At 38.2% G+C, this 14,194-nt stretch overlaps 1 protein-coding gene across 3 annotated transcripts in view; it reads right to left on the bottom strand.

Moving 5' to 3' along the window:
* Positions 1-14,194, bottom strand: part of PRDM5 (PR/SET domain 5) — a 179,784-nt gene that overhangs the window by 50,389 nt on the left and 115,201 nt on the right. For all 3 annotated transcript variants that reach the window (XM_072625267.1, XM_072625268.1, XM_072625270.1), the window contains one exon: positions 1,626-1,711. In XM_072625267.1, coding sequence (XP_072481368.1) covers positions 1,626-1,711 — 86 coding nt within the window. The remainder of the gene's footprint in view (positions 1-1,625; positions 1,712-14,194) is intronic.

Here is a 14,194-nt window from a genome sequence, read left to right as displayed (position 1 = left end):
TGAACTATGCTAACCACATCCTAAAAGAGCAATGGAATGGATTTGATGGGCTTTAGATGAAGAAGGAGATACATATTTGGGGGCATGGATGACATGGGAATTTGTTTTTCTTGACTTTGAATATATGTTGCTATGCTTTTAATTTTCTTTTTTCTCTTTAGAATTGGGTGAGATGGGACAGAGAAAATAAATTTTTGTTTGTTTCATAAGTATAAAACAACAAAAAGATCTTAGCCTATTCATAGGCTTCATTCGGAGGTAAAGATTTTAAATCATATCAATCAGATTTGGTAAATTCAGTGGTAGTAATTGGTACTGTTTAATCTTGTCTGCCTTTATTGTTGCTCTCTGAAATGAGAGCTGTTTGTTCCAACAGGGTTTTTATAAGTTGCAAACCTATTTATTATTCAATTTAAGGACATCTCTCAGTTTTCTTCCTCATTTTGGAAAAGGAAGAGTTAATTTTTCTATAGCTGCCTTAGGGTGATGGTCCCTCATCAAATGAAATAATATTTGTAAGAAGTGCTTTTCTAGTGTTGAACACATAGTAGTCACTGGAGAAAGGCTTCCTCCCTTAGCCCCTTCCCTATATTGCATTAGTTGTGGTCCACATAGTTTTTAAATCCATTATTATTCATTTTACTTCTCCAAAGGTGAATTTTAAGACTCCAGATTGTGAAAGTTGATGGCTTTTAATATGCTGTTCCCATGGGAGTTGGCTTCAGGATGCCAGGAAGTCTCTAAGTGCAGGAAGCTATAGCTCTCTACAAAATGACTTTATGTTTAATATGTCTTGCCTGGAGAAAGCAAAGAGATTTTTCTCACCTTTATCCACTACTTCTATTTCACTTCTGGATTCAAGTTCAAAGAATTCATTCTGTATTGTCCTTTGGAATAAAATAGGAATTTTATACTTATCCAATTTAAATGACATTTTGATATAATTGGAGGATTTCACTAAATGAAAGAACTGTTTAACCAGCTTTTTAGTGAAGCCATTTAACTTGATAAAATACAGGTAAACCTAGTGATTGATACGTAAACCTAGACTCTCTCTCTAATTTGAAAGTCACACTCAGTTCCTTTCAGGAAAAATGACCATGTTCTAATACTAAACATCAGCATTCTGAGCATAAATTATTTCCTGAAAATATACCATATTTTTATCTATTGTTTTTAACATTATTTTATTGGTAATATGTTTTAAATAGAGATGTTTTCCATGTGGACATCAAATACTCTGGTCATCTCAGTATACATGTGTCTAAAATACTTATAGGATATGCACCTACAATTTATTAATCAATTAATAAGTGATATTCATAAACTGAGTACTCTAGTTGGCATATTTTTGGATTTGTGCTTATGCTCTTTTGTTGTTTTGTTTTATTAAAGTTTAAATTTCTTATCTTAGAGATCAGTGTATTCAAAGGAAATGTCTTTGCCCATATAGTGGAACAGTGTGTGTGTGCGTGTGTGTGTGTGTGTGTGTGTGTGTGTGTGTGAATGAGACAGAGAGAGAGAGAGAGAGAGAGAGAGAGAGAGAGAGAGAGAGAGTGTTTCAAATGAATAGGCTGAAAACGTTTTCAGGAATTCTTATAAATAATGATGAGCTCCACTCTTACCCTAGTGTGGGTCCGGATATGCATCTTCAATCCATCATTTTTGCTAAAAGCTTTATCACAGTAATGGCACTGGTATGGACGCTCACCTGCAAGGGAAAGAAACCAACTTTAGCAAATAGGGTGGGGATGCCAAGCAGCCTCACCATTACCCAGTGTTCCACAACTGGGAACAGAGGAAGCTGCTCGGTCCCTAACAACATGCCATTCTCAGTACTACAACAGCAATAATAATAACAACAGCTATTACTATTATTCTCTCTCTTCCTCCCTCCCTCTCTCTCTCCCCTTCCCTCCCACTCCATATGTTTGTGTGCACACATACATACATAGACACAAAGACACATAATTTACATGTAAAATACGCATATGCGTATATTTACATATATGCATATATACACATTAATTGTGCCTTTAAGGATTGCAAAATACTTTACATATATGTCTTTTCTTTATGTTCACCTCACTACTCAAATTGTTATACTCAGAAAACTGAGTCTAAAGTTAAGTGAATTGCCCAAAATCATTGAGCTTTTTCAAATGGGTTTTCATTCCTTTGTTTTTTGGGTTTTGTTTTTTTTTTTTTTTGGATATTTTGAGGCAAAAAGATGGTATGGATTTACATACAGGGTTGGACCTGAAGTCAGTACGACCTGAGTTCAATGGAGATAACATAACAGAATGTACCTCACAGGATTATGGTGAGTATTAAATGAAATATTTCTGAAAAACATTTACCACAGTTCCTGGCATATAGTGGGTGCCATCTAAATAAGTATTTCCTTTCCTTTCCATTTTTATGGGGAATTGAAAGGAGATAGGGGAAAAGAATTGGATTACTCCCCCTGAAAAGGAAAGAATAATGGAAGGAAAGAAAGAAGAAAAAAAGAAGGAGGGAGGGAAAAATCGATGAAATGAAGTATTATTAGGGTAGCTAAAAGTACAGGAAAGAAGACCGGAAGGAATCATAGGGAAGGACAGTTTTGTAAATAACATGTGGAATTTATCATAAACTTAAAAAAAAAAACAAGCTATAAAAGACTTGCAGTTTCATATATAATCCTTTTTCTGCTTTACTTTTTATAAGAAATTATTAATTTTATTTGGTGTTAAGTTCAGAATAAAACTTAAGGAAATATGTAAATACACACATGTGTATAAATGTATGCATATATGAATACACATACACATGTATGTGCATATACACGTAGCTATCAAAGATTTTAAAATGAAGATTGCTTAGTAACACATATGAATCCAGCTAAGTCATAGCTCCAAGACTTACAGAGTGATTTCTTCATAACAATTTTATGTGCTAGATAGTACAAGCATTATTAAATCCATTTCCAGGAGAGCAAACAAGAATTGAAGATGGTTAAATGACACATCGGAGTTTCCAGAGATTTCTAATTTTAAAACCAGTCCTTCTTCCACACCTCACCATGAATACATTATCAAAAGATGATCCTCATGCAAGCTAGTATTAAAGTGGATCTTGAAAACTATACATTCATTTTATAGCTTGTAGAAAGCTATGGGGAGCCTAAGGATCCTAGTTCCCAAGGAACCTAGAATATCTCATGCCCAAGATCACGATCCTAGAAACATTATATATTAGAGTATAGACTGGTCCCTGCATGGTGGTATATTTGTTTTACTTCTTATTCATTTCTGAGAGAATATGTAACCCCCGATTTCCTAGTCACTCCTCCAAATGGCTGAATGCAACTTTATTAGCCCAGAGTCCTCCTTCCATGTGGTTTTAGTTCCTTTGGTCTCTCTCTGGCTCCCAGTGATATAATTCAATTGATTCTTCCCATTCATAGTCTTGATAGGAAACCAGACCGAATTTGGCCAATCCAAGCCCTCCTGTGGTTTGACTGAGACCATATATCTTTTTAATGCAATGAAAGCTCAGTGTGTCCACAGGGGATGCAAGTAAGATTTGGAAAAAGAATTTTAAGTTTAAATCACTTTCTTTTTGCTTAACTTGCTAGAAGCTATGCAAAGAACTAACTGTTGTACCACTCAGGAAATGAAAAATGGATCTCATATCCACATTTGGTCCAAATATTTTTCCTCTCTATTCTATCATCCAGTGGGACTCCATCAGAAGTCTAGGATGGGTAAGGCAAAAAAAGAAAAGTTTGCCCTCTACACACACACACACACACACACACACACACACACACACACACACACACATCATGGAATTTATTTTCTCCATAATTCTGTTCCATAGCCAATTTATAGATTTTTGTTTCTCTACCATTATAGCCTAGGGACAAGACTGGACCTACTGAAGAGCTGCTTTGTGGAAGAGTGTATTAAACCATCATGTACTCTACTTGGTGTGGAAGTAAAGCTTCATGTCAATATTGTCACACAAACAAAAAGCATTTCTTAAATACCTATGCCTAAATACCTAGTCCAGACACTACACTAGGCAGTGGGATAACAAAGATAGGTCAAAGCAGTCTCTGATTTCAAGGAGCTCACCCTAATGGGGGAGATATATGGAAATAATACAAATGTCTAAGGACATAAAGGTACTTTGAAAATGTCATTTAAAAATATTATGTCATTGATCATGTCATTACTGATGTATTTTAAACATCTTACATTCCTACTCAAAGATCTTTAGTGGTTCCCTAGTGCCTACTACATCACATCAAAAGTTTCAGCATGGCCTTCAGAGCCTCTAGAAAGTAGTCCTAATCTACCTTCCTTTCTAGCCCCACCTACTACTGCTCTCTTATACATATAATAGAGTAGTGGTTCTTAAAACATGATCTGCGTATCCCAAGAATTCCTCCAGCCCCTTTCAGGGATTCCAAAAGATCAAAACTCTTTTCATAATAAAATTAATGCATTTTAATTTCTAACATGGCAAATGTGTGTGTTCGTTCTTCATTACTGAAGAAGACCTTGTCATCAGAGAAATGATGACATGACTTGCACTTGACTTTGTTTTGAGGGAGGGCTGTGCATGTCACCAGCCTTACTTCTCCTCCAGAGCCATCTGGATCCAGTGACCAGATATTCATCAGGATGACTGGAGATAACCCAGGATGAGACAATCTGGGTGCCTTTCCCAAGGTCACACAGCTAGTGAGTGTCAAGTGTCTGAGGTGAGATTTGAACTCAGGTCCTCCTGACTCGTTCTTTATCCACCGCACCACCTAGCTTCCCCAATATGGCAAATACTGATAGATTCAATCCACACAAACTAAAGATCTTTGGGGGATGGATCCTCATTTGAGACCCAAAAGTTTGAAAACTTCATTAAAAGAGGAAGAACCAAAACTAGTTTATTCTGAAACTAATTCAATAATAATCCACTTTCAATATTCATGGGGTCCTGCCAGTCTCTGGATTTATTTATTTCTCTATTCCTTTGCCCATTCCCCCCCCCCCAAGTATATATGTCGAAATTCTACTCTTTTTTCAACAGCAAACTAAAACACCAACTTCTTTCATAGAGTCTTTAATTCATACCCCTCTCCAAGCGTTGATATCATCTGTCCTTTCTCTATTTCTGTCATGTTTTGTTCATCTCTTTTCACACTTTCTGCTTTGTTATAGTTGTGACCTTGTCTTATTCCCTTTTTTCTATTCTCTTTGAAAAGGAAAACCCTATTTCCCTACACTGCAGTGTGGAGTAGAAACTTGTAAATATTGAATGGCACCAAATAAATGTGCTGAATTAATTCAACTATCAGTAATGATGTAAGTCCAAAGTTTAGACTGAATCCAAACTTCACAGAACAAATCCCCTTAATAAAAGATTTGTTCTATAAAACTTGGACTCAGTTAAAAGGCTTCACCCAAAGACATAGAAGTTCACGTGTCCTTGAGGGTGTAGGTTCCCCACTCCTGAAAACTTACACATTAATTCAACAGGTGTTTACTAAATACCTGCAATCAGCTCAGGACCAGGATTAGTTTCTGTGTCAGCTATGAAGGAAATTGATACCTTTCTTGTTTACCTCAAACTCTGGGATGGTCACCATCTTCCTCCCTTCTTCCCTTCCTTCTTTCTTTATCATACCCTGCTACAGCTAACATTAGAAAGAGGTTGTTTTGATAACCATACTAGATGACAAAAGAAAATTCATGTGATTTTAAAATTGTCACCACATGTATAACCCAAACACATATATCCAAGAGCATGTAAATTTCATTTGTGAAGACTTGAATGTCACCAGGACAATTATAATTCCTCCTTTAAAATTAAGAATAAATCATACATATCTCATGAGTTAATATTAGAAAAAATAGATGCATGTATTACTTAAATAGATAGAAGCATAATAAAGAATCATAAAATTGCAGACATGAAAATAGGGTTGTATATTGCATACATATAAATTCTAGAGGACATAGATTTGAATCCTGCCTCTTACAGTCATTAGTCTAAGATCATTATGTGATCTTAGATAAGTCATTTGATTTCTCTTTTCTCATCAATAAAAAGGAGAAAGTTGGCCTAGGGGAACTATAAATATATCATCCTACTGAATGATCAAGAAAGGGTTTTCAATTTTTCTACCATGTGACATGAATGTAGACATTCAACAATGTCTAAATACATTTTTATTTTTTTTAAATATTTCCCAATTACACTTAAAAACATTTTAACATTTATTTTTAAAATTTTTACTTCCAAATTCTCTCCCTCTATCTCAAGAATTGTCCACCTGCTGAGAAGGCAAATAATTTATTGGTTATTTGTGTGAAATCATGCAAAATATATTTCCATGCTAACCATGTTGTAAAATAAAACACACAAAATAATGAAAATAAAAAAGTGAAAAAAGTATGCTTGAATCTACATTCAGAGTTCATCAGTTCTCTCTCTGGAGATGAATAGAATTTTTCATTATGAGTCCTTTGGAATTATCTTGAATCATTGTCTTGATAAGAGTAGCTAAGTCTTTCACAGTTATTCTTACAATCTCACTCTTACTGTGTACAATGTTCTCCTGGTTTTGCTCACTTTGCTTTGCATGAGCTCATATAAAACTTCGTAGATGTATTTTAAACTACCCTGTTCATTATTTCTTATAGTAAAATAGAATTCCATCACAACCACATAGGACAACTTGTTCAGCTATTCCCCAATTGATGGGCATCCCTTCAATTTCTAATTTTTCACTACCACAAAAAGAACTGATATAAATATTTTTATAATAAATAGGTTCTTTCCTTTATTTTTAATCCCTTTAGGACACAGATATAGTAATGGCATTGCTGCATCAAGGGATATAAATATACATATACATGTACATGCAAACATACACAAGGGATATACATGCACATACACATACACATATATGCCTTTGAGGATAGTTCCAAATTGTCCTCTAGAAGGGTTGAACTAGTTCGTAAATTTATCAAAAATTCATTAGTGTCCTACTTTTTCCATATCCCCTTCAGTATTTGTCATTTTTCTTTTCTGTCATGTTAGTCAATCTGATGGGTGTCAGGTATTACCTCAAAGTTGTTTCAATATGCATCTCTCATATCAATAATTTTTGGAGTATTCTTATAAATGTGACTAGTAATTAGCTTTGATTTCTTCTTCTGAAAACTTCCTAGAGAAAATTTAGAATGCAAAACCTTATGGAAGTGAAGGTTGAAGACTAAAAATAAATAAATTAGTTAATTTAATAAAAAAGAAAATTGGAGAATGGATCTTTTATAAATTTGACCCAGTTCCCTATATATTTGAGAAATAATGCCTTTATGAGAGAAACTTGCTGTATCCTTACCCATTAACACAATGGCTGGTACATAGTGGGTGCTTATTAAATGCCAGTTGATTAAGCAGTTGAAAAAAAAGGAACTTAAATAGGGGGCAATTATAGTTCAGGTGAGAGTTGACTTGGGCCTGAAATCAGGTGGTGGCCTCTTTGCTGAGAGTTGGTACAGACAAGGGATATCATGAAGTAGAAATAACAAGACAGGAATGAATTGAATATGAGGGAAGTGAAAAAATAGAAATCAAGTATGAGACCAAGGATGTGAGTCTGGGTCACTGGGAAGATAGCAGTGTCCTCAACACTTTGGGGCATGTTCAGGGACAAAGATGAGGTAGATGTAGGTTAAGCATCTTGCTGGTTACAGCTGGCACATAGTAAGTACTGATTGACAGATCTTTCAGCAGACTGAAAAATTGCAACGATATCATTTGATATAAAAAAAGTGTGAAAGTCTGTGTCTCAGGCTTTCCTCAAGAATCCACTGGTATTTCTGGAGATAATCTTCATAAATACTTTGTAGAGATGGGAAAGTATATATTATCTGAGGGTTTCAAGAAGGGTTAACTTCTGAATGAAAAGGATAAGGGAAGACATCATGGAGGAGTTGACAGTGGAGCTGGACCTTAAAGAAGCAAGGGAAGTCAAGAGATAGAGTACAGTTCTACACATACATTCTTATTATACATATTTTCATATTAGCATGCCATCTTGGGGAGGGAGAGGGGAGAGAGGGAGAGAAAATCTAAGACTAATAGAAGTGATCATAGAGAACTAAAAACAAACAAATTAATTTTAAAAAGAGATAGAGTAGAACAGTGCTCAAGAGGAACTCCATCCCTGTCACGGTGCACACAAAGATCTGGAAGCTGGAAATGAAAGAACAAAGTAGATGAGTAGCTAGTTGCATAGCTTGGTAGGCAGGTACAGTGTAAGGGGAAGAATCACACATGGCTAGAGGCAGCCATTGGGAAGGTTATTGGGAGTAGAAAAGGTTGACCTGGTGCAAGAGATATATGTGGTAGAAGTAGAATTAACTAAGCTTGTCAACTTGTTGTTATGGATTGATGTGGATAATTTCAAGGTGACAGACCTAACTGATTGGTAAGATCACAGAATCACATAACCTCAGAATAACATGGAGTGGAGGGGGGAAAACTGTTGATAAGGAGTCATGACCCCTAGGATTCAATCTTGGCTTTATTTCTCCTCAGTATTTTGATTTTGGCTGCCACTTCAGCTCCATAGGTTATAGGTCTCTCATTTGTAAAAACAAATTTAGGAGGACATGATTATCTCACTGGTCTAACTAGCACAAAATCTTGATTGTCCCAATCACTTCATCACCCTTGGTTCAGAGGGAGTTTCCAAACTACCTTTTCAGTATATTTTTTTTAAATCATATTACTACATATCTGTTGAATTACTCTGCTTCATGTACACAACTATCGCTATAGTTCAGCCAAACTATATTATTAGTTGTTCTCCAAATTCAGTGTTTCTTCTCCTATCTATAGATCTATAGGCCTTTTCCCCATCAGACTCTTATGTCTAGAATTATCTATCCTACCTCATAGAATGATGAGTTTTTATAAAGGCCTGACACATGCTACTTCCTAAACAAAGACTATTAAAATCTCTACAGTGAAAAGAGGAAAAAAAATGAAGAGAAAACAAAAGAAATGGTAAAAAGAAAGAGAAAGGGAAGAGGAAGGGAAGTGGAGAAGAGGAGAAAAAAAGAAAAAAATATATTTTCTCTAATTATTTATGAGGGGGGTGGAGTCAAGATGGTGGGGTAGAAAGACACACATATGCAGGCTCTCCCTACACAGCCCACAAAATACCTGTAGAGAGGGACTCTCAACAAATTTTGGAACAGGAGAAGTGGAGAACAACAGAGTGGAGGAGATTTCCAGCCCAGAGTGACCTGAAAAACTCACGGGAAATGTCTGTTGCACCAGAAGCAGAGCAGAGCCCAGCCCAGCCTTGGCCATGTGGCACAGCTTGTGAAAAGCCCTCAGGGGCAGAATCTCCAGTCACAGAAGTAGTGGTGCGAAGATCCCTCAACCCACAGATGCCAATGATCAGTGACAGGGTTTTTAAAGCTGACCAGGAAGGGAGAAGGGCCTTCCCATAGTTCTAGCCTCAGGCAGCAGCTGCAGAGGCCACATCAGGGAGATGGCAGCAGTTCCCACAGCAGGCCCTAGAGCAGCCCACATCCACTGTTGGATCGTAAAACCCCTGGGGGCACTGAGGAGCTGATTATTACCTCAGCCCCATGTAGAGGCCCTGAGGGAGGTGATCTTTATTTTACACTGAATGGCCGCCCTGCCCCCAGTGCTGGCTTGGTGGAACTGGAGGCCTGTGGCTGTGGAGAGTAAACTGCTAACAATCTGGGCACAAAAATCTCTACCTGTTCCCAGACCAGTGTACATGTTTGATTGTGCCACCCTGGAGGAACTGAGATCTTACAGATTCCCAGAGTATACCCTACTCTTGACAAAGGACATAAAATTCAAGTAACTGGTGGGGAAAATGCCCAAAAAAGGGAAAAAAAATAAGACTATAGAAGGTTACTTTCTTGGTGAACAGATATCTTCTCCCATCCTTTCAGATGAGGAAGAACAATGCTTACCATCCAGGAAAGACATAAAAGTCAAGGCTTCTGTATCCCAAACATCCCAAATGAATATTCAATGGTCTCAGGCCATGGAAGAGGTCAAAAAGGATTTTGAAAATCAAGTAAGAGAGGTGGAGGAAAAGTTGGGAAGAGAAATGAGAGAGATGCAAGAAAAGCATGAAAAACAGGTCAACATCTTGCTAAAGGAGACCCAAAAAAAATTCTGAAGAAAATAACACCTTAAAAATAGGCTAACTCAATTGGCAAAAGAGGTTCAAAAAGCCAATGAGGAGAAGAATGTTTTCAAAAGCAGAATTAGTCAAATGGAAAAGGAGGTCCAAAAGCTCACTGAAGAAAATAGTTCTTTAAAAATTAGAATAGAACAGATGGAGGCTAATGACTTTATGAGAAACCAAGAAATCACAAAACAAAACCAAAAGAATGAAAAAATGGAAGATAATGTGAAATATCTCATTGGAAAAACAACTGACCTGGAAAATAGATCCAGGAGAGACAATTTAAAAATTATGGGTCTCCCTGAAAGCCATGATCAAAAAAAGAAGCCTAGACATCATCTTTCAAGAAATTATCAAGGAAAACTGCCCTGATGTTCTAGAACTAAGGGGCAAAATAAACATTGAAAGAATCCACCAATCACCTCCTGAAAGAGATCCAAAAAGAGAAACTCCTAGGAAAATTGTGGCCAAATTCCAGAGTTCCCAGGTCAAGGAGAAAATATTGCAAACAGCTAGAAAGAAACAATTCAAGTATTGTGGAAATACAATCAGGATAACACAAGATCTAGCAGCTTCTACATTAAGGGATTGAAGGGCGTGGAATATGATATTCCAGAAGTCAAAGGAATTAGAAGTAAAACCAAGAATCACCTACCCAGCAAAATTGAGTATAATACTTCAGAGGAGAAAAGGTCTTTCAATGAAACAGAGTACTTTCAAGCATTCTTGATGAAAAGACCAGAGCTGCAAAGAAAATTTGACTTTCAAACACAAGAATGAAGAGAAGCATGGAAAGGTAAACAGCAAGGAGAAATCATAAGGGACTTACTGAAGTTGAACTGTTTACCTTCCTGAGTGGAAAGACAACATTTGTAACTCTTGAAACTTTTTTCAGTATCTGGGTAGTTGGTAGGATAAAACACACACAAACACACACACATGCATGCACACATGCACGCACAAGCACACGCACACACATGCACATGCACACACAAAAACAGAGAAAGAGAGAGAGAGAGCACAGGGTGAGTTGAAAAGGATGGGATCATATCTTTAAAAAATGAAATTAAGGGGTGAGAGAGAAATATATTGGGAGAAGAAAGGGAGAAATGGAATGGGGCAAATTATCTCTCATAAAAGAGGCAAGCAAAAGACTTTTCAGTGGAGGAAAAAAGAGGGGAGGTAAGCGAAAAAACATGAAGCTTATTCTCATCACATTCGACTAAAGGAAGAAATAAAATGCACACTCATTTTGGTATGAAGACCTGTCTTACAATACAGGAAAGTGGGGGAGAAGGGGATAAGTAGGGTGGGGGGATGATGGAAGGGAGGGCAATGGGAGGGGGGAGCAATTAGAAGTCAACACTCTTGCGGAGGGATGGGGTCAAAAATGAGAGCAGAAGAAATGGGGGGGCAGGATAGCATGGAGGGAAATATAGTTAGTCTTACACAAAACGACTATTACAGAAATCATTTGCAAAACTACACAAATATGGCCTATATTGAATTGCTTGCTTTCCCAAAAGGGAATGGGTGGGGAGGGAGGGAGGAAGAGAAGTTGGAACTCAAAGTTTTAGGAACAACTGTTGAGTATGGTTGCATACAACTAGGAAATGAGAAATATAGGTAATGGGGTATAGAAAGTTATCTTGCCCTACAGGACAAAAGAGAAGGTGAGGATAAGGGAAGAGAGAGATGTTAGAAGGGAGGGCAGATTGGTGATAGGGGTTATTAGAATGCTTGGCGTTTTGGGGTGGGGGGAGGGGAGATATGGGGAGAAAATTTGGAACCCAAAATTTTGTCGAAGTGAATGTTGAAAACTTGAATAAATTTAAATACAAGAAAAAATAGATAAGAAAAAAATTATTTATTTCTGGGTCTTCATACTTTTTCCTCACCAAATTACCTTACACTTATCTATCTGTGTACATTACACATAACATATCTTTCCAGTATAATGTAAACATCTTGAGGGTAGGGATGATTTAGTTTTTGTCACTGTATCCCTAATACTTCATACATGATAAATCAATGTTTTAAATGGTTATGTAATAAATTTAATCGATATTATAAACATGTCTACTAATTCCAAAGCCACTCTTCTTTCCATTACTATAAGTTATCTTCCGTTGATCCCAAGGGACCAAAATAAAGGCTTAACTTCCCCCAAAAACTACTTTTGTAAAAAAGAAATATAGTAAATGAAAATCCTTCAGTACAAGAAATTATGAGTTTCAGCTGCTTCTTTTGGAGCCCAAAGATAGAAGCCATTTTTCATATGTAACCTGACCAATTAAGCTAGTATTTTTTTTCTCTAAGACAGTAATTTGCTCTTGAATAACCATGTACATAAAGTTACGGTTGGTGGAAAAAGTATCCAGTGACAGCTGGCATCTGTTAACACTGAAAGTTGGTTGGAATTGTAGGCAAGCAATTAACCTTCTGGCCCACAGCTTTAAAAAAAAGGGTAGTTCCTATAATTTCTTTCACAATTTATGAACCATCAATGGAATTCATGTCACAGTCAGTAGTTTCTTTTTGCTGAATTAACCCCAGTTCCCACTGACCTTAAAAAGCTATAAACCAATAGGGTAAAACACAGGTGAAGGTGATATACTGTTCAAACTGACCTATGGAGTATTATCTCTGTCATTTGTACACTGGAAACACCAATGATGAATTACAGAACTGCACGCCAGAAAAAGATCTAAACACTCCCCTTCTTTTTTATTTAGCATTTTAATTTTCCCCAACTACATGTAAAAGCAATTTTAACATTTATTTTTAAAACCAAGAGTTCCAAAGTCTCTCCCTTTCTCCCTCCCCACCCAACTCACTGGGTTGGCAAGCAATACCATATAGATTATATGTGTGTACTCAAGCAAAACATTTCCATAGTAGTCATGTTGTGAAAGAAAACTTAAAGAAAAAATCCTCAAGAAAACTAAAGTAGGGAGCGGAGCCAAGATGGCAGAGTAGAAAGACGCACATACACATAGCTCTGAACCCACAACCCACAGAACAGCTAGAGGGGACCAACTCACGGTGAATCCTGCACCCAGAGGCCACGGAATATTGGAGCGAGGGAGATTTCTGTTCCGGAGAGACCTGCAAACCTCTCGCGGGGGGTCCGTCGTGCTGTGGACTAGGCGCCGGGACTGGGAGCAGAGGGCAGCCCTGCAGCAGCCGCGACACCGTGAGGAAAAGATCCGAGCGGGCTACGGGGACGGGATCTCCAGCGGCCACATGGGTCCTTCCACCCACAGAGGGACCTGCAAACCTCTCGCAAAAGGTCCGTTGCGCTGCAGATGAGGAGCCCAGCCCAGACCTGCGGCGGCCATGGCTCCGAGAGGTACAGACCCGAGCAGGCTTCAGGGACGGGATCTCCAGCAGCGGCATAAGCCCCTCCACCCACAGGTGACGGGGGTCAGTGAGAGAGTCTCTTTGGCGGGTCGAGAGGGGAGTGGGGTGCCCCCATGGCTCGGGCCCCCCCCCCCGGGAGATAGAGGCTGAGAGGCGGCTACAGACAGGGGCTCCGCAAGCGGGCGGGAGCCTGGATTCATTGTGGAAGGTCTGTACATAAACCCCTTGAGGGAACTGAGCCTGAGAGGCGGCCCTGCCCCGACCTGACCACCTGAACTTAATTCTCACACTGAATAGCAGCCCTGCCCCTGCCAAAAGCCCTAAGGCGGGAAGCAGCATTTGAATCTCAGTCCCCAAACGCTGGCTGGGAGGACCAGGAGGCGAGGTGGGTGTGAGGAGAATATCCAGAGGTCAAGTCACTGGCTGGGGAGAATGCCCAGAAAAGGGAAAAGAAATAAAACTATTGAAGGTTACTTTCTGGGAGAACAGACATTTCCTCCCTTCCTTTCTTGATGAGGAAGAACAATGCTTACCATCAGGCAAAGACACAGAAATCAAGGATTCTGTGTCCCAGCCCACCCAATGGGCTCA

This window comes from Notamacropus eugenii, chromosome 7, assembly GCF_028372415.1.
Source record: "Notamacropus eugenii isolate mMacEug1 chromosome 7, mMacEug1.pri_v2, whole genome shotgun sequence".
Lineage (NCBI taxonomy): Eukaryota > Metazoa > Chordata > Mammalia > Diprotodontia > Macropodidae > Notamacropus > Notamacropus eugenii.
The sequence above is the reverse complement of the archived record's forward strand: the minus strand, read 5'-3'. Positions and strand labels throughout refer to the sequence as shown.